The 22,307-nt window shown below is 35.3% G+C and overlaps 1 protein-coding gene across 3 annotated transcripts in view; it reads right to left on the reverse strand.

The window, feature by feature from the left end:
* The window catches only part of LOC131804155 (homeobox protein Nkx-2.5), a 576,057-nt gene that overhangs the window by 12,865 nt on the left and 540,885 nt on the right, over window positions 1-22,307 (reverse strand). For all 3 annotated transcript variants that reach the window (XM_059126614.1, XM_059126611.1, XM_059126613.1), the window contains one exon: window positions 6,691-6,777. In XM_059126614.1, the coding sequence (XP_058982597.1) occupies window positions 6,691-6,777 (87 nt within the window). The remainder of the gene's footprint in view (window positions 1-6,690; window positions 6,778-22,307) is intronic.

A 22,307-nucleotide genomic window follows, 5' to 3' on the forward strand; every position in this document is an offset into this window, starting at 1 on the left:
TAATATAATATAATATAATAAATATAATATATATAATATAATATAATATAATATAATATAATATAAATCTAATATAATATAATATAATATATATAATATAATATAATATAATATAATTAATATATAATATATATAATATAATATAATAAATATAATATAATATACTATAATATAATATAATATAATATAATATAATATAATATAATATAATATAATATAATATAACTAATAATATAATATAATATAATATAATATAATATAATATAATATACTATAATATAATATAATATAATATAATATAATATAATATAATATAAATATAATAATATAATATAATATATAAATAATATAATATAATATAATAAAATAATATATATAATATATATAATATATATAATATAATATAATATAAATATAATATAATATAATATATATATATATATAATATAAATAAAAATATAATATAATATAATAATATAATATAATATATATAATATAATATAATATAATATAATATAATAAATATATATAAATATAATATAATATAATATAATATAATATAATATAATATATAGTATAGTATAATATAATATAATGCATATATATAATATACTCTCCTTGCCAAGGTGGTGGGTATAAAAAGTGGTTTTTATTGCTGCTTCAACGTAAAGTTGTCCTATGGTTCGAAACAATTTCTGTGAAAAGTAGCGCGCCTCCACAAATTTGTTTTTCTTGGAAGGAGCAAATAGTAATGACAGTGGGTTATTTGTTTGAAGTGGCCCAGTACTATATTGTGTTTCCACCTGAGCTAGGTAGTAAAGTATTGTGTCTTATATAACCAATACCACAATCAAAGCAACTTTTGCAAATTTTACTTCGTGAGCAGATGAAAAGCAATTATTACATTTTTTTACCTTTAGGTGGTTTCGTTGAACAAATGTTTAAAATTAGATCCCATATTTTTACATGGATTTCAAGCATCCTCAAAGTCTGAATGCAGCTGTTGACAGTTCGTTGTAGTTCTTGAATAGTATGAGTGGATTCTGTAGAAATACCAGATTGATTAAAAATGTCTTTATTTCTTCATTAATTTGCACAATTTTGTTCTCGTTACGATCACTAAGATTTTCCCATGCTAGTTTAAATCCAATATTTCGGGATTGACAGTCTTCATGAAGGTTTATAGGGTAACTAGCTGAACAGGGTGCGCCTCGCCTCCCTTTTGATTTTACATGCATTCGAAATCTTATATAAGAATATTGGTTGATTTACAAAAAAAAAAAAAAAAAAAAAATCAAAAAATTTAAAGAATATTATTGTAATACTTTAATGCCAATGCGTAAACATGGCAGGAAAAGCTGACCGTGAGAAAAGCGGGTTTTGTCCTTGGGATTTCATTAATTTCATGCCAAATGTCAAGCGTGCAGGAAAAGAGAATCTTTTGAAGTCGAGGGACATTTCTGTTGCAATTAAACAATTTGAGGTAGCAACATACTTCCCCGGAATAATCGTATCCTCACTTCCAATTAATTTGTCAAATATATTATTGTATCCAAATCCCGCCACAAATTCTGCATTTCATTGGAATCGATCATACATATTGTGTTTGGTGCATAACATTCATGAAATCGGCCGAAATATGCCCAAATCTTAACCGATTTCAATGTAATTTGACATTTTTTTAGTACCAAACTTCGTCTCTCTGTCCGAATTTTATTGGAATCGACATACATATCGAGTTGGGTGCATCAAATATATAAAGTAAACCGAAGATATGTAGGGGAGCTATATCCAAATCTGAACCGAATTCAATATATTCTTCTGGATATAGATATAGCAAAAAGGTTATTTCCGATGGAATTCAAGCGTGATAGTGTGATTTCCTTATATTTGGCTGGAAACCCACAATTGCCTTGCGTTAGACCACTCCAGCATTTAAATGTGAATAATTTTTTTGTGTCACGTACCATCGTTTGTTACCGTGATACTGGTAGCGTAGCCCGACGTCAAGGAAGTGGACGGAAGAAAACAGCAACATCAGCAGAAATGGTTCGAAAAGTAAAGAAGTGATTTGAACGAAACCCACGTCATAGTGGCCAAAAATGGCTCGTGAGGTGAACATATTGCAATATTCCATTCGGAAAATATTGAGAAATGAGCTCGGTGTAAAGCCATTGAAATTCCAAAAAGGGCAAGAACCTACACCGCAACAGAAAGAGAATAGACTCAAAAGAGCTAAAGAGTTGCTTCGCTTGGCCGAAAGTGGTGAACTGTCGAATTTGGTGTTCTCCGATGAGAAAACATCCGTTGTCCAAAGAGGTCAGTTGAAAATGTGCACCTTCGGTTGGCGATCAGAACTCAAGTGCGGCCATGGTAATGGTGTGAGTGGGCCGCAAAAATTTTGGCCGCAGACCTTGCAATTGCAACAGGACTCAGTACCATCGAACTAAGCACGCGCCACCCAAGAATGGTTACAAAATGAGGTTCCTCGCTTCATTTTCAGCGCACAATTTCCGCCAATATCTCCGGAAGCAAGGTTGGCACTAAAAAATACCAAAGTGTCGATCACATATGTATAATATATATGTCGATCATATATATATATATATATATATATATATATATATATATATATATATATATATATATATATATATATATATATATATATACAGTGAATGCCATTAATATTCGGTTTTTAAGTTATATTCTAGACAAGTATTAAAAAAAATATATAGAAACGAAAAAATAATATCTTGTAGAATAGCCCTTATTTTTAATTACTTCTGAAAGGCTACTTGGCATTCTTTTTATTCCATTCTTCTTGAAGCCTCTTTTTAAGATCATTTTTCGAAGAAACTGGCTTCACACGAAAACAAATGATCCGACAAATTTTCAATCGGGTGATTGTGATGGCGTATTTATTACTTTTGGGCAATTGTATAATAGCATTCACGAAGAGACAAAAAATAAAAAGAATGCTGTTTAGGCACGTGTTTAACTTTTTTTGTGTTTTGTTAATGCGTTATTCTCCACTTTCTACAGAAAACATGCAGCATTGAAGATTTACAGCGTTGTATTTGCGGGTTAGGGGAAAAAACCAAATATTAATGGTGCACAAATATTTTGATATTTTCCGAATTGGTCGAATTTACCATATTAAAGTAAATATTACGAAATAAATTATTATTTTTACCTCTAAATATATATATATATATATATATACATACATATATATATATATATATATATATATATATATATATATATATATATATATATATATATATATATATATATATATATATATATATATACTGTTAATGCGATTAATATTCGTTTTTTTATTGATTGATTGATGGTTCAAAATACTCTAAGATGGCCAGTTAGGAGAGATGTCTCTAAACATTGAAGCCTTTGTGTGACGTCCTGATATACACTATGCAGCTGGGATACGTTTTAGCCGAGGAACTGATAGAACGAGGAATCTTATGGTACATACAAAAGGTATACTTGCACGGACATATGCGGATCAATCAAATTTTCCACATCCTAAATCAAAATATAGAACAATACAACAGGTTGTGACATTGATCCAGTACAGAATCATCAAATCCTTGTCGATTTAATTTCTTCGTCATAATTCATGCAATGTCTTTTACCATGAAGTGCACAATTACCAGTTGGTGCACAATTAACCCAAAATCGGTTGTAGATATATATGGGACCTATCTATATCCATATCTGAACCAATCTTGATAAAATTTGGCAGAGGTATTTCTGGGCTGTATCTGATATATTGTACCAAATATGAGGTACTTAAACACCAAATCGGATGAAACATATATATGGGAGCTATAGCTATATCTGAAACGATTTTTATTTATTTCCGGTCATTCGGACTGATATTGGCTATTTGGTGCACAACTAACCTGAAATCGGTTGAAGATATATAGCATTTTCAGTTTAAATGCAACGTTTTGCAATTGAAATGAAACTTCCTGCAGTGGGAATGAAATATTTTGCAGGGAATTGAAACCTTTGCAGAGGAAATTAAACCTTTTGCAGCGGAAATGAAACCTTATGCATTTGAAGTGAAACCTCTTGCAAGACAAATTAAACTTTTTGCAAATTAAATGAGACTTTTAAATTTATAGAAAGTTATATAACAAAACATTTTTATTTTTAGTGGGTTCAAAATTAAACCAACTAATTATAACTAACATAGAGTTAAAGAGGAATTTTTATTGAGTTTTAATATCTATGCTTTTATAATTTTATATCTTTAATTTTCAGTGTATCACAACATGCCATCAAACACAAGTGTAGAAGAAAAAATATTAAAAAATAATTGTTCAAGTTCTTTTCTCCAAAAGACCCAAATTAGATACCTTTTTATAACCTCCTACATAGAAAGGTGGATATATTAAATTTTGGCACATCCGACCGAATTCAGTCTACATAAAATTGAAATAAATGAAAATCGCTTCAGATATAGCTATAGCTCCCCTATATATGTTTCATCCGATTTGGTGTTTAAGTGCCTCACATTCGTAATATACATTCAAAAAAAATAATATTTGGTACCAGATATCATATACCGACCAAAAATACCTCTGCCAAATTTTATCAAGATTGGGTCAGATATGGATATAGCTCCCATATATATCTACAACCGATTTCGGGTTAATTGTGCACCAACTGGTAATTGTGCACTTCATGGTAAAAGACATTGCATGAATTATGACGAAGAAATTAAATCGACAAGAATTTGATGATTCTGTACTTGATCAATGTCACAACCTGTTGTATTGCTCTATACGTTTATTTAGGATGTGGGAAATTTAATTGATTCGTATATGGCGTATCTGATTACAACAATTATAATTTCAATGTGATATTAATGTTTAAAGTTTTGCGAGAAAATTAGTTTGCGTGTAAAAATTGGAATTATCCAATTGAGCTCTAGACAGTCAATATGAAATATTCATAATGTATTTTGCCATTTTTTTAATAGAGTAAACAAGGGAACTGATGAGGATTCGTGGCTCTTTCCGAAACCTAGGTATTCCCCGCCTTATCCCCGGGTAAACATTGACATCTTTCTCCACTAATAAACAAACGTTGTTTTTATAAAAACTACAATAATGGGATTAAGCTTACTGATTTCGAATACGATTTCTTAATTGCCTACAAACATTTTCACTTCGTTGATATCGTTACATTGTCTGTCGTATGCCATCATTGTACTGCATTGAAGTTTCAATAAGAAATCTCCGGCTTATTCTGCGGTGGCGGCAAAGTTAGATTGCTGTTCCTACACATCCTCCAGAGCTGTTGTATTCGTTTTTACACGGTAATTAAATCCAAGCTACTTGGAGCCCTAATTTTTATTTTTTTAATAAATTTTGTAACGAGATTTGAGATTTTTATTATAAAAATTTGACACATTTTTGTATTTTTGGGGCGATTGTTCTTTGATTGTGTGCTTAGGTGATATATGTTCAATTTATTTTACTTTTAGATATATTATTTATTTTTACGGTTTTCCAGTATACTCTTTCAGCATTTACATCAAGTTTTCGTAACACCCACGCAGATTAAGAGATATCCATGTTTTGTCGGCAGAATTTCGGGTTTAATGATTGAGTGTGTATGTTTTAGATTAGCATTTCTAACACAAAAAATAGTAAAAAAGTTTCTTTAAACTTATTAGAAGTATATGCCATTTTGCTTAATAACAAATCTGAAACAATACAAATTAAGTTTAATATTGGGATGCACCAAAGGTGGTCCTATAAGGCCCATTTTTAACACAAGAGAATTCTACCGGAAGATACACGGACGGACATGGTTAGATCAACATAAAATCTTACACTGATCACGAATATATATACTTTTTGCAGGCATAATACATATATCGAGGAGTTACATACGGAATAACAAAATTAATATACCCTTCATAGTATGGTGGAAGGTATAAGCATTAAGATCAGATTTAAACATAAAGGTATGGGAATTCAATATTTAAACTTGTTCCACTTTAAACTTCGAATGGCTTATACATTGCTTTTTAAGTACAATATACTGTGTTTTTTTAACAACTTCATTGGAAAATGTGACTAAAATCAACAACTACCGTATCACATAATAAATTGAAATCAATTCCATGGTGGCTGAAATCGTCGACAAAATTATAAATAAATTCGTTTAAAATGTTCAATTTATCGAAATAACGAATATACGGACATTCCTTAAAAGGTAGAGCTATAGCATATTGTTGTTCTATATAGGCAATGTTCTGCTACAGGATATGTGAATCCCTTAAAAATGTGACTAAATTCAAACGATATGCTATATCCGATATCCTACGGTCTTCGTTTTTTTTGTCTTCAAACATAATATAATTTCTTATCCACTAGACAACAACTGGGAAAAAGATGTGAGTTAAAACAATAATTCACACTTCTTCACACTTTACAAAACTCACACTTCAATCACAACTTCACCTGGAAAAATATCATCGTAGATACTTTAAAATTGTCTCTGTCTGAAAGTACGGAATATATAGTTTCAACTACAATGAAGTCTATGTATTTTTATAATATAATCGTTTTATAATAGTAATCATAGTGTACAATGCATTATGTTTTTAATGTACTGTATAGTATATATATAAGGTATATTTACCTGATTTTGTGAATTTTGTTCCGCCATGGCCTTTTCTTTCGCTTGTCTCTTACATTTATATCTGTGGTTTTGGAACCAAATTTTGACCTACAACGACAAAATATATATACGTTAATAAATTTAGCGCTTTGATGATAACGTGTATTATGTAAATATTAATATATGGATCTATGATAAGAGTATCATGTTTTTACTTTAAAAAATGTATACTCATTCTATTCGTTACAGTTATATATTACTTCCTATTCGTTTTGAAATGTGCATACTATTCACCATAACTGTTTATGGCTATAGTAAGGGATTATTTCTTTAATAGTGATATGTCAGAAGCAGAATTGATATTACATATTTCTGAGAGAAAGGGTTCTATCCGTTTCGTCCGTTATGAATCCAAATGCAAAATGTCTATAGCGTTCGAAATGTGCCTTGTATGTCATCTGAAATAAATAGCAAGGAGTCCAAATAACATGAACTACACCAATAGCCACCATATGGAAGCAACTTGCAAATTCACAAAAAAAAAAAAAACCGTTGAAGGAATGTCTTGAAATTATTATACTACAAAATATCGGGTGATAAAGTTTCATGGGGCTATACGAAAACCGGGTCCTTTATAGTTATTTATCAGCCAGAGAATGTCTACATATTTATAATCAACGTAAAATTCTAAGTTGATTTAAAGATTTCCGTCCGTCTGTTGAAATCACGGTACAGCCCACATTATTTAACGTAGAGCTTAAAAAATTGGCAGAACAATTTTTATTGTGGTTGATGGTTGGTATTAAAATGACGTTTTGTTATAGCCGCCATATAACTGTACCTCCCGATATTCGGAATTTTGATTATTTTAGCCAATTTTTTTCACGTATTTGTCTAAAAAATGGTATTTGTACGTCATAAAGCATTCTAGCTCCAGTGGCGAAACATTGTATGTATAGGTCCACGTTTTTGTATAATAGAACCTTCCGATATTCGGTATTTTGATGATTCGCGAGTTTGTCTAACAATTGATATTTGTAGTTAACAATGGATTATAGCTTCGTTGGCTTAACATAGTGTACACAGGCCACGTTTACTTCCGGCCCGACTATAAACGCCACCCGACCAAGTCTATTACAATCTGGATCTGCCAAAGGACGACCAAGAAGGAAGTATTTTTGCATTCTGGGATTGCCGCTGTAAGCGTACGCGCTTCTTCAAATGCAACCATTGAAATGGGCTGACTACGCTCATAAATGGAGGATACACTGATTTTACAGATTTGATACCATCGATTCGAGAAGTAAGAATTTGCCTACTACATTGGTCTAACACCGCCCTCACGATAGAGGGACGCATCAAATGCATCTACTTTGATTAACAATGTCGGGGAAAGGCAGATACCAGACTAGGGGGATAACAAGCCGAGCAGTCTTACCTGCGATTGGGAAGCATTTTCTGTCGGACGATAGTACCGACCTTGATGCGAACGATTTTTATAGTCCGTATGCGGAGGACGCCGACGATTACTTGTGGGTTTAACCACGGCCTTCGAATCGATTTGAAGAAGAGTGCAGTGATCATCATTTCTTTTGCTTCGGAAGCAATCACTTAACTTAATAAAAATTCTTCGCCGCATGTCAACATTCATGAAGTAACATTTACCAAGCGGGTGCATGTGATCACAAAGGTGGCATTTGTAGGAGGACGCAGATGAATCTCCATGAGTGGATTAGGACCTGTTAGTTTCGGCCGACTCTTCCAACGAATTAGAGGTGGCAACCGGGGCCGCATATGTACTGGAAGATCCGGACTCGGTTCACGAATATTCAATTTTAGGATAATCAACAGGGACCGGAGCCGAAGATGAAACCACAGAAGTGGACTCGATGTCGGTTTGCATCGCTTCGTCAGATGCGAGGGCCGCAGATGGATCCCTTATATTTGATTCGGAGAAATGGTCAGAGATTTTCACAGCAGCAATCTCACGGACGACAATGTTGTATGAGCGAGGGACATTTCGAGGTATTTATACCATCATCAACATTCAGGAGTTCATCTTCCGAATATAATTTCATCGGCATACATAAAACAAAAAGAGAACAATTACTAATCGAGTCTTAAAACTACGTTCTTCTTCGTTCGTTCTCTGTTCGGACGTCCGCGACTCGGTTTCATTATCCAAAAAATGGAACGGGGACAACCACGGCGAGCAATGAATTTATGCAATGCGGCCGCAAAATTAGGAAATACACATACATTGCCTTTTGTGAGCCGATAAGACCTATATAGATGAGATTTTATATCAAATAGACCTGCGCCACGCCAGTATTTGTAAATGAACGATCAAGAGTTGTTCTCTCTCAAGAAAATGCTGACTTTACAACTCCGAACTACCAAACGATTGAGATTTTTCATACAAACACCAAATTCACACAAAATTTCTTCAAATGAGATTGAACTATTCTCATTTCGATGTCAGTATCAAGAGTAACAGGAGTATGCACAATAATTTCTCCATCTGGGGACTCGACACGCCGGCAATGCAGTCTCGATGTCGTGAGCTCCTGCTGAAGCATCGTCAACATACATGCAATTTCGCGGAATATGTGATGCTAAGGGAAATTCTGACTCAGTATCATCTGCCAGTTGTAGTAAAAGCATCCGAATGGCTTAGTGTAGTGTACAATTTACACCGAACGTCGCCGTCTGAAGTTCGTAATATTGAACCTGCTTCGTCGTCGAATCACGATACAAAATTCTCTGGGTATGATTACAAATATTTTCCTATACATTTGGGTTTATATCAGAGTTGAAAACGTATTTGAATGAATTTAATCAATTCGTTTTGGACTATCCAGTGAAATGAATTCAGGAAACGAGCATCTAGATGTTTCCCATGAAATTGATTTAAAATTGCTGCTAATTGTTCCGGACAAAATCGTAAGATCGATGTCCCACACTTCTCATGGAATAGCTTTTCAAAATATTTTATTGAAAATTGAAACAAATAATAGAATATATTTCAGCCAGATAACTTTCACAATCTAGCCATACCTCTTAATGGGATGGGATGGGATGGGATGGGAATATTGTGATTTGCTCACTTTCAGAGACTTGTTCAGTTGGAGCAGGAAATTATGTCGGGACCCAAGTCTTTCTGAAATTATGTATTTTCGTAAAAGTGGTTAACATCGCTCATGCTTTATGGGAGCAAAGTATGGCTCTATTAAGAGAACCCTCACGATGCTTGTTAAAATCTGGAATAAAAACTCGATTCATTTACCTTAAAATTGTATATGTTATTAAAGACCGCGGGCATATTAAAAACGACTTAGAATTTTATGCTGATTCATATTTCCAAGCATAATGGCTGTAAAAAGTTAAAAAACTGGTAATAAGCTGGTAGCTCTATAACACCTTTTTATTGCACCATGACCATTGCACCAACTGACTGAACCCAGGTTACTTTTTAAATATGAATCTTTTTATCAATGTCAAAAGTTAATAAAGAGATTATTTTAAAAAGTCCTACATTACTTGCAATAAGAAGAAACCACGTTTAGCCAATATGGTGAGCGTCTATTGCAGAAGTTGTGATTAAAAATTTAATTTATCAACTCCTTAATATATGTGCCTTCTTGCAAATCTCCTAATTGCAAAATAGCTGTTGCTCACAGTGTTTAATTTGCATAGTCCCTTTGCAAGAAATTCAAATATCAATAACACCTATAATGTATAACATAACAACAGCAAAATATGTTTATGGCAGAAGTTGATATAATCCTTTCACTCGCACACTAGCAAAACGTAACTAAATCTTTGCTTTGAGAGTCTCTTTGGATATAATTTTTAAAATCAACAAGTAAAAAAGCATTAAGTTCGGCCGGGCCGAACTTTGAATACCCTCACCATTTGGAACGAATTAGAAAATTAAAAAAAAATTCTGTTAAAATCTTTAAAATATCTAATATCGGAAGGTGCCGATATATGGGGCGATATACGATATTGCGGATCTATATAGACAATTACCTTTCAGGGGTTGAAGTGTTCACAAAGAACTCCTTGTGTGGATTTGCAGATATGGCAAAAATCATCATAATACCGAATATCGGGGGTACCGTTATATGGAGGATATACGATATTGTTAACCTATATAGATAATTCTCTTCCTAGGTATAAAGTACCCACAAGGTACTCCTTGTGTGGATTTTCAGACAATTCCGTTTAAAAATGTGGGTAAAATTATCAAAATACCGAATATCGGGGGTACTGCTATACGGGGGCTATACGATGTCGTGGACCTATATAGATAATTCTCTTCCGAGGTATAAAGTACCCACAAGGTACTCCTTGTGTGGATTTTCATACAATTCCGTTTAAAAATGTGGGTAAAATTATCAAAATAGCGAATATCGGGGGGGGGGGGTACGTTTTATGGGGGCTATACGATATCGTGGACCTATATAGATAATTCTCTTCCGAGGTATAAAGTACCCACCAGGTACTCCTTGTGCGGAATATCAGACAATTCCGGTAAAAAATGTGGGTAAAATCATCAAAATACCGAATGTCGGGGGTACCGCTATATGGGGACTATATGATATCGTGGATCTATATAGATAATTCTCTTCCGAGATATAAAGTACCCACAAGGTACTTCTTGTGTGGAATATCAGACAATTCCGTTGAAAAATGTGGCTAAAATCATCAAAATACCGAATATCGGGGGGTACCGTTATATGGGGGCTATACGATATCGTGGACCAATATAGATAATTCTCTTTCAAGGGATAAAGTACTCATAAGGAACTTCTTGTGTGGATTTTCAGATCATTTCATTAGAAAATGTGGCTAAAATCATCAATGTACCGAATATCAGAAGGTACCGTTATATGGGGGCTATTCGATATCGTGGACCTATATTGATAATTCTTTTCCGAGGTATAAAGTATCAGAATATCAGTATGGAATATAAGATAAAATCAGATAAAATCATCAAAATACCGAATATCAGAGGGTACCGTTAGATGGGGGCTATACGATATTGTGGTCTTATATAGATAATTCTCTTTCAAGGGATAATGTACTCATAAGGAACTTCTTGTGTGGGTTTTCAGACCATTTCATTTGAAAATGTGGCTAAAATCATCAAAATACTGAATACCGGGGGGTACCGATATATGGGGCTATACGATATCGTGGACCTATATAGATAATTATCTTCCGAGGTATAAAGTACCCACAAGGTACTTCTTGTGTGGATTTTCATACAATTCCGTTTAAAAATGTGGGTAAAATCATCAAAATACCGAATATCGGGGGGTACCGTTTTATGGGGGCTATACGATATCGTGGACCTATATAGATAATTCTCCTCCGAGGTATAAAGTACCCACCAGTTACTCCTTGTGTGGATTTTCAGACAATTCCATTAAAAAATGTGGGTAAAATCATCAAAATACCGAATGTCGGGGGTAGCGCTATATGGGCGCTATACGATATCGTGGACCTATATAGATAATTCTCTTCCGAGGTATAAAGTACCCACAAGGTACTTCTTGTGTGGAATATCAGACAATTCCGTTAAAAAATGTGGGTAAAATCATCAAAATACCGAATATCGGGGGTACCGTTATATGGGAGCTATACGATATCGTGGACCTATATAGACATTTCTCTTCCAAGACATAAAGTACCTACAAGGAACTCCTTGTGTGGATTATCAGACAATTCCGTTGAAAATGTGGCTAAAATCATCAAAATACCGAATATCGGGGGGTACCGTTTTATGGGGGCTATACGATATCGTGGACCTATATAGATAAATCTCTTCCGAGGTATAAAGTACCCACCAGTTACTCCTTGTGTGGATTTTCATACAATTCCGTTAAAAAATGTGGGTAAAATCATCAAAATAGCGAATATCGGGGGGTACGTTTTATGGGGGCTATACGATATCGTGGACCCATATAGATAATTCTCTTCCGAGGTATAAAGTACCCACCAGGTACTTCTTGTGTGGATTTTCATACATTTCCGTTTAAAAATGTGGGTAAAATCATCAAAATACCGAATATCGGGGGGTACCGTTTTATGGGGGCTATACGATATCGTGGACCTATATAGATAATTCTCTTCCGAACTTTGAATACCCTCCACCATTTGAAACGAATTAGAAAACGAATTAGAAAAAAAAATCCATTAAAAAGTCTGTTAAAATCTTTAAATTATCTAAAATTGGAAGGTGCCGATATATGGGGGATATACGATATTGCGGACCTATATATACACATAACCTTTCAGGGGTTAAAGTGCTTACAAAGAACTCCATGTGTGGATTTGCAGATATGGCTAAAATCATCAAAATACCGAATATCGGGGGTGCCGTTATATGGGGGCTATACGATATCGTGGACCTATATAGATAATTATCTTCCGAGGTATAAAGTACCCACAAGGTACTTCTTGTGTGGATTTTCATACAATTCCGTTTAAAAATGTGGGTAAAATCATCAAAATACCGAATATCGGGGGGTACCGTTTTATGGGGGCTATACGATATCGTGGACCAATATAGATAATTCTCTTTCAAGGGATAAGGTACTCATAAGGAACTTCTTGTGTGGATTTTCAGATCATTTCATTAGAAAATGTGGCTAAAATCATCAAAGTACCGAATATCAGAAGGTACCGTTATATGGGGGCTATACGATATCGTGGACCTATATAGATAATTCTTTTCCGAGGTATAAGGTATCAGAATATCAGTATGGAATATCAGACAATTCCGTTGAAAAATGTGGATAAAATCATCAAAATACCGAATATCAGAGGGTACCGTTAGATGGGGGCTATACGATATCGTGGACTTATATAGATAATTCTCTTTCAAGGGATAATGTACTCATAAGGAACTTCTTGTGTGGGTTTTCAGATCATTTCATTTGAAAATGTGGCTAAAATCATCAAAATACTCAATACCGGGGGGTACCGATATATGGGGGCTATACGATATCGTGGACCTATATAGATAATTCTCTTCCGAACTTTGAATACCTTCCACCATTTGAAACGAATTAGAAAAAAAAAATCATTAAAAATTCTGTTAAAATCTTTAAATTATCTAATATTGGAAGGTGCCGATATATGGGGGATATACGATATTGCGGACCTATATAGACAAATACCTTTCAGGGGTTAAAGTGCTCACAAAGAACTCCATGTGTGGATTTGCAGATATGGCTAAAATCATCAAAATACCGAATATCGGGAGTGCCGTTATATGGGGGCTATACGAAATCGTGGACCTATATAGATAATTATCTTCCGAGGTATAAAGTACCCACAAGGTACTTCTTGTGTGGATTTTCATACAATTCCGTTTAAAAATGTGGGTAAAATCATCAAAATACCGAATATCGGGGGGTACCGTTTTATGGGGGCTATACGATATCGTGGACCTATATAGATAATTCTCTTCCGAGGTATAAAGTACCCACCAGTTACCCCTTGTGTGGATTTTCAGACAATTCCATTAAAAAATGTGGGTAAAATCATCAAAATACCGAATGTCGGGGGTAGCGCTATATGGGGGCTATACGATAACGTGGACCTATATAGATAATTCTCTTCCGAGGTATAAAGTACCCACAAGGTACTTCTTGTGTGGAATATCAGACAATTCCGTTAAAAAATGTGGGTAAAATCATCAAAATACCGAATATCGGGGGTACCGTTATATGGGGGCTATACGATATCGTGGACCTATATAGATAATTCTCTTCCGAGGTATAAAGTACCCACAAGGTACTTCTTGTGTGGAATATCAGACAATTCCGTTAAAAAATGTGGGTAAAATCATCAAAATACCGAATATCGGGGGTACCGTTATATGGGGGCTATACGATATCGTGGACCTATATAGACATTTCTCTTCCAAGACATAAAGTACCTACAAGGAACTCCTTGTGTGGATTATCAGACAATTCCGTTGAAAATGTGGCTAAAATCATCAAAATACCGAATATCGGGGGGTACCGTTTTATGGGGGCTGTACGATATCGTGGACCTATATAGATAATTCTCTTCCGAGGTATAAAGTACCCACCAGTTACTCCTTGTGTGGATTTTCATACAATTCCGTTTAAAAATAGCGAATATCGGGGTGTACGTTTTATGGGGGCTATACAATATCGTGGACCTATATAGATAATTCTCTTCCGAGGTATAAAGTACCCACCAGGTACTTCTTGTGTGGATTTTCATACAATTCCGTTTAAAAATGTGGGTAAAATCATCAAAATACCGAATATCGGGGGGTACCGTTTTATGGGGGCTATACGATATCGTGGATCTATATAGATAATTCTCTTCCGAGGTATAAAGTACCCACCAGTTACTCCTTGTGTGGATTTTCATACAATTCAGTTTAAAAATAGCGAATATCGGGGGGTACGTTTTATGGGGGCTATACAATATCGTGTACCTATATAGATAATTCTCTTCCGAGGTATAAAATACCCACAAGGTACTTCTTGTGTGGAATATCAGATAATTCCGTTAAAAAATGTGGGTAAAATCATCAAAATACCGAATATCGGGGGTACCGTTATATGAGGGCTATACGATATCGTGGACCTATATAGATAATTCTCTTCCGAGGTATAAAGTACCCACAAGGTACTTCTTGTGTGGAATATCAGACAATTCCGTTAAAAAATGTGGGTAAAATCATCAAAATACCGAATATCGGAGGTACCGTTATATGGGGACTATACGATATCGTGGACCTATATAGACATTTCTCTTTCAAGACATAAAGTACCTACAAGGAACTCCTTGTGTGGATTATCAGACAATTCCGTTGAAAATGTGGCTAAAATCATCAAAATACCGAATATCGGGGGGTACCGTTATATGGGGGCTATACGATATCGTGGATCTATATAGATAATTCTCTTCCGAGGTATAAAGTACCCGCAAGGTACTCCTTGTGTGGATTTTCATACAATTCCGTTAAAAAATGTGGGTAAAATCATCAAAATACCGAATATCTGGGGTACTGTTATATGGGGGCTATACGATATCGTGGACCTATATAGATAATTCTCTTCCGAGGTATAAAATACCCACAAGGTACTTCTTGTGTGGAATATCAGATAATTCCGTTAAAAAATGTGGGTAAAATCATCAAAATACCGAATATCGGGGGTACCGTTATATGAGGGCTATACGATATCGTGGACCTATATAGATAATTCTCTTCCGAGGTATAAAGTACACACAAGGTACTTCTTGTGTGGAACATCAGACAATTCCGTTAAAAAAATGTGGGTAAAATCATCAAAATACCGAATATCGGGGGTACCGTTATATGGGGACTATACGATATCGAGGACCTATATAGACATTTCTCTTCCAAGACATAAAGTACCTACAAGGAACTCCTTGTGTGGAATATCAGACAATTCCGTTAAAAAATGTGGGTAAAATCATCAAAATACCGAATATCGGGGGTACCGTTATATGGGGGCTATACGATATCGTGGACCTATATAGATAATTCTCTTCCGAGGTATAAAGTACCCACAAGGTACTTCTTGTGTGGAATATCAGACAATTCCGTTAAAAAATGTGGGTAAAATCATCAAAATACCGAATATCGGGGGTACCGTTATATGGGGGCTATACGATATCGTGGACCTATATAGACATTTCTCTTCCAAGACATAAAGTACCCACAAGGTACTTCTTGTGTGGAATATCAGACAATTCCGTTAAAAAATGTGGGTAAAATCATCAAAATACCGAATATCGGGAGTGCCGTTATATGGGGGCTATACGAAATCGTGGACCTATATAGATAATTATCTTCCGAGGTATAAAGTACCCACAAGGTACTTCTTGTGTGGATTTTCATACAATTCCGTTTAAAAATGTGGGTAAAATCATCAAAATAGCGAATATCGGGGGGTACGTTTTATGGGGGCTATACGATATCGTGGACCAATATAGATAATTCTCTTTCAAGGGATAAAGTACTCATAAGGAACTTCTTGAGTGGATTTTCAGATCATTTCATTAGAAAATGTGCCTACAATCATCAAAATACCGAATATCAGAGGGTACCATTATATGGGGGCTATACGATATCGTGGACCTATATAGACATTTCTCTTCCAAGACATAAAGTACCTACAAGGAACTCCTTGTGTGGATTATCAGACAATTCCGTTGAAAATGTGGCTAAAATCATCAAAATACCGAATATCGGGGGGTACCGTTTTATGGGGGCTATACGATATTGTGGACCTATATAGATAATTCTCTTCCGAGGTATAAAGTACCCACCAGTTACTCCTTGTGTGGATTTTCATACAATTCCGTTTAAAAATAGCGTATATCGGGGGGTACGTTTTATGGGGGCTATACAATATCGTGGACCTATATAGATAATTCTCTTCCGAGGTATAAAGTACCCACCAGGTACTTCTTGTGTGGATTTTCATACAATTCCGTTTAAAAATGTGGGTAACATCATCAAAATACCGAATATCGGGGGGTACCGTTTTATGGGGGCTATACAATATCGTGGACCCATATAGATAATTCTCTTCCGAGGTATAAAGTACCCACCAGGTACTTCTTGTGTGGATTTTCATACATTTCCGTTTAAAAATATGGGTAAAATCATCAAAATACCGAATATCGGGGGGTACCGTTTTATGGGGGCTATACGATATCGTGGACCTATATAGATAATTCTCTTCCGAACTTTGAATACCCTCCACCATTTGAAACGAATTAGAAAACGAATTAGAAAAAAAATCCATTAAAAAGTCTGTTAAAATCTTTAAATTATCTAAAATTGGAAGGTGCCGATATATGGGGGATATACGATATTGCGGACCTATATATACACATAACCTTTCAGGGGTTAAAGTGCTTACAAAGAACTCCATGTGTGGATTTGCAGATATGGCTAAAATCATCAAAATACCGAATATCGGGGTGCCGTTATATGGGGGCTATACGATATCGTGGACCTATATAGATAATTATCTTCCGAGGTATAAAGTACCCACAAGGTACTTCTTGTGTGGATTTTCATACAATTCCGTTTAAAAATGTGGGTAAAATCATCAAAATACCGAATATCGGGGGGTACCGTTTTATGGGGGCTATACGATATCGTGGACCAATATAGATAATTCTCTTTCAAGGGATAAAGTACTCATAAGGAACTTCTTGTGTGGATTTTCAGATCATTTCATTAGAAAATGTGGCTAAAATCATCAAAGTACCGAATATCAGAAGGTACCGTTATATGGGGGCTATACGATATCGTGGACCTATATAGATAATTATCTTCCGAGGTATAAAGTACCCACAAGGTACTTCTTGTGTGGATTTTCATACAATTCCGTTGAAAAATGTGGATAAAATCATCAAAATACCGAATATCAGAGGGTACCGTTAGATGGGGGCTATACGATATCGTGGACTTATATAGATAATTCTCTTTCAAGGGATAATGTACTCATAAGGAACTTCTTGTGTGGGTTTTCAGACCATTTCATTTGAAAATGTGGCTAAAATCATCAAAATACTCAATACCGGGGGGTACCGATATATGGGGGCTATACGATATCGTGGACCTATATAGATAATTCTCTTCCGAACTTTGAATACCTTACACCATTTGAAACGAATTAGAAAAAAAATCCATTAAAAATTCTGTTAAAATCTTTAAATTATCTAATATTGGAAGGTGCCGATATATGGGGGATATACGATATTGCGGACCTATATAGACAATTACCTTTCAGGGGTTAAAGTGCTCACAAAGAACTCCATGTGTGGATTTGCAGATATGGCTAAAATCATCAAAATACCGAATATCGGGAGTGCCGTTATATGGGGGCTATACGAAATCGTGGACCTATATAGATAATTATCTTCCGAGGTATAAAGTACCCACAAGGTACTTCTTGTGTGGATTTTCATACAATTCCGTTTAAAAATGTGGGTAAAATCATCAAAATACCGAATATCGGGGGGTACCGTTTTATGGGGGCTATACGATATCGTGGACCTATATAGATAATTCTCTTCCGAGGTATAAAGTACCCACCAGTTACCCCTTGTGTGGATTTTCAGACAATTCCATTAAAAATGTGGGTAAAATCATCAAAATACCGAATGTCGGGGGTAGCGCTATATGGGGGCTATACGATAACGTGGACCTATATAGATAATTCTCTTCCGAGGTATAAAGTACCCACAAGGTACTTCTTGTGTGGAATATCAGACAATTCCGTTAAAAAATGTGGGTAAAATCATCAAAATACCGAATATCGGGGGTACCGTTATATGGGGGCTATACGATATCGTGGACCTATATAGATAATTCTCTTCCGAGGTATAAAGTACCCACCAGGTACTTCTTGTGTGGAATATCAGACAATTCCGTTAAAAAATGTGGGTAAAATCATCAAAATACCGAATATCGGGGGTACCGTTATATGGGGGCTATACGATATCGTGGACCTATATAGACATTTCTCTTCCAAGACATAAAGTACCTACAAGGAACTCCTTGTGTGGATTATCAGACAATTCCGTTGAAAATGTGGCTAAAATCATCAAAATACCGAATATCGGGGGGTAGCGTTATATGGGGGCTATACGATATCGTGGATCTATATAGATAATTGTCTTCCGAGGTATAAAGTACCCGCAAGGTACTCCTTGTGTGGATTTTCATACAATTCCGTTTAAAAATGTGGGTAAAATCATCAAAATAGCGAATATCGGGGGGTACGTTTTATGGGGGCTATACGATATCGTGGACCAATATAGATAATTCTCTTCCGAGGTATAAAGTACTCATAAGGAACTTCTTGAGTGGATTTTCAGATCATTTCATTAGAAAATGTGCCTACAATCACCAAAATACCGAATATCAGAGGGTACCATTATATGGGGGCTATACGATATCGTGGACCTATATAGACATTTCTCTTCCAAGACATAAAGTACCTACAAGGAACTCCTTGTGTGGATTATCAGACAATTCCGTTGAAAATGTGGCTAAAATCATCAAAATACCGAATATCGGGGGGTACCGTTTTATGGGGGCTATACGATATCGTGGACCTATATAGATAATTCTCTTCCGAGGTATAAAGTACCCACCAGTTACTCCTTGTGTGGATTTTCATACAATTCCTTTTAAAAATAGCGAATATCGGGGGGTACGTTTTATGGGGGCTATACAATATCGTGGACCTATATAGATAATTCTCTTCCGAGGTATAAAGTACCCACCAGTTACTCCTTGTGTGGATTTTCATACAATTCAGTTTAAAAATAGCGAATATCGGGGGGTACGTTTTATGGGGGCTATACAATATCGTGGACCTATATAGATAATTCTCTTCCGAGGTATAAAATACCCACAAGGTACTCCTTGTGTGGATTTTCATACAATTCCGTTAAAAAATGTGGGTAAAATCATCAAAATACCGAATATCGGGGGTACTGTTATATGTTGGCTATACGATATCGTGGACCTATATAGATAATTCTCTTCCGAGGTATAAAATACCCACAAGGTACTTCTTGTGTGGAATATCAGATAATTCCGTTAAAAAATGTGGGTAAAATCATCAAAATACCGAATATCGGGGGTACCGTTATATGAGGGCTATACGATATCGTGGACCTATATAGATAATTCTCTTTCGAGGTATAAAGTACCCACAAGGTACTTCTTGTGTGGAACATCAGACAATTCCGTTAAAAAATGTGGGTAAAATCATCAAAATACCGAATATCGGGGGTACCGTTATATGGGGACTATACGATATCGTGGACCTATATAGACATTTCTCTTCCAAGACATAAAGTACCTACAAGGAACTCCTTGTGTGGATTATCAGACAATTCCGTTAAAAAATGTGGGTAAAATCATCAAAATACCGAATATCGGGGGTACCGTTATATGGGGGCTATACGATATCGTGGACCTATATAGATAATTCTCTTCCGAGGTATAAAGTACCCACAAGGTACTTCTTGTGTGGAATATCAGACAATTCCGTTAAAAAATGTGGGTAAAATCATCAAAATACCGAATATCGGGGGTACCGTTATATGGGGGCTATACGATATCGTGGACCTATATAGACATTTCTCTTCCAAGACATAAAGTACCCACAAGGTACTTCTTGTGTGGAATATCAGACAATTCCGTTAAAAAATGTGGGTAAAATCATCAAAATACCGAATATCGGGGGTACCGTTATATGGGGGCTATACGATATCGTGGACCTACATAGATAATTCTCTTCCGAGGTATAAAGTACCCACAAGGTACTTCTTGTGTGGAATATCAGACAATTCCGTTAAAAAATGTGGGTAAAATCATCAAAATACCGAATATCGGGGGTACCGTTATATGGGGCTATACGATATCGTGGAACTATATAGACATTTCTCTTCCAAGACATAAAGTACCTACAAGGAACTCCTTGTGTGGATTATCAGACAATTCCGTTGAAAATGTGGCTAAAATCATCAAAATACCGAATATCGGGGGGTACCGTTATATGGGGGCTATACGATATCGTGGATCTATATAGATAATTGTCTTCCGAGGTATAAAGTACCCGCAAGGTACTCCTTGTGTGGATTTTCATACAATTCCGTTTAAAAATGTGGGTAAAATCATCAAAATAGCGAATATCGGGGGGTACGTTTTATGGGGGCTATACGATATCGTGGACCAATATAGATAATTCTCTTTCAAGGGATAAAGTACTCATAAGGAACTTCTTGAGTGGATTTTCAGATCATTTCATTAGAAAATGTGCCTACAATCACCAAAATACCGAATATCAGAGGGTACCATTATATGGGGGCTATACGATATCGTGGACCTATATAGACATTTCTCTTCCAAGACATAAAGTACCTACAAGGAACTCCTTGTGTGGATTATCAGACAATTCCGTTGAAAATGTGGCTAAAATCATCAAAATACCGAATATCGGGGGGTACCGTTTTATGGGGGCTATACGATATCGTGGACCTATATAGATAATTCTCTTCCGAGGTATAAAGTACCCACCAGTTACTCCTTGTGTGGATTTTCATACAATTCCGTTTAAAAATAGCGAATATCGGGGGGTACGTTTTATGGGGGCTATACAATATTGTGGACCTATATAGATAATTCTCTTCCGAGGTATAAAGTACCCACCAGGTACTTCTTGTGTGGATTTTCATACAATTCCGTTTAAAAATGTGGGTAACATCATCAAAATACCGATTATCGGGGGGTACCGTTTTATGGGGGCTATACGATATCGTGGACCTATATAGATAATTCTCTTCCGAGGTATAAAGTACCCACCAGTTACTCCTTGTGTGGATTTTCATACAATTCCGTTTAAAAATAGCGAATATCGGGGAGTACGTTTTATGGGGGCTATACAATATCGTGGACCTATATAGATAATTCTCTTCCGAGGTATAAAATACCCACAAGGTACTTCTTGTGTGGAATATCAGATAATTCCGTTAAAAAATGTGGGTAAAATCATCAAAATACCGAATATCGGGGGTACCGT

This window comes from Musca domestica, unplaced genomic scaffold (genome assembly GCF_030504385.1).
Source record: "Musca domestica strain aabys unplaced genomic scaffold, Musca_domestica.polishedcontigs.V.1.1 4, whole genome shotgun sequence".
Lineage (NCBI taxonomy): Eukaryota > Metazoa > Arthropoda > Insecta > Diptera > Muscidae > Musca > Musca domestica.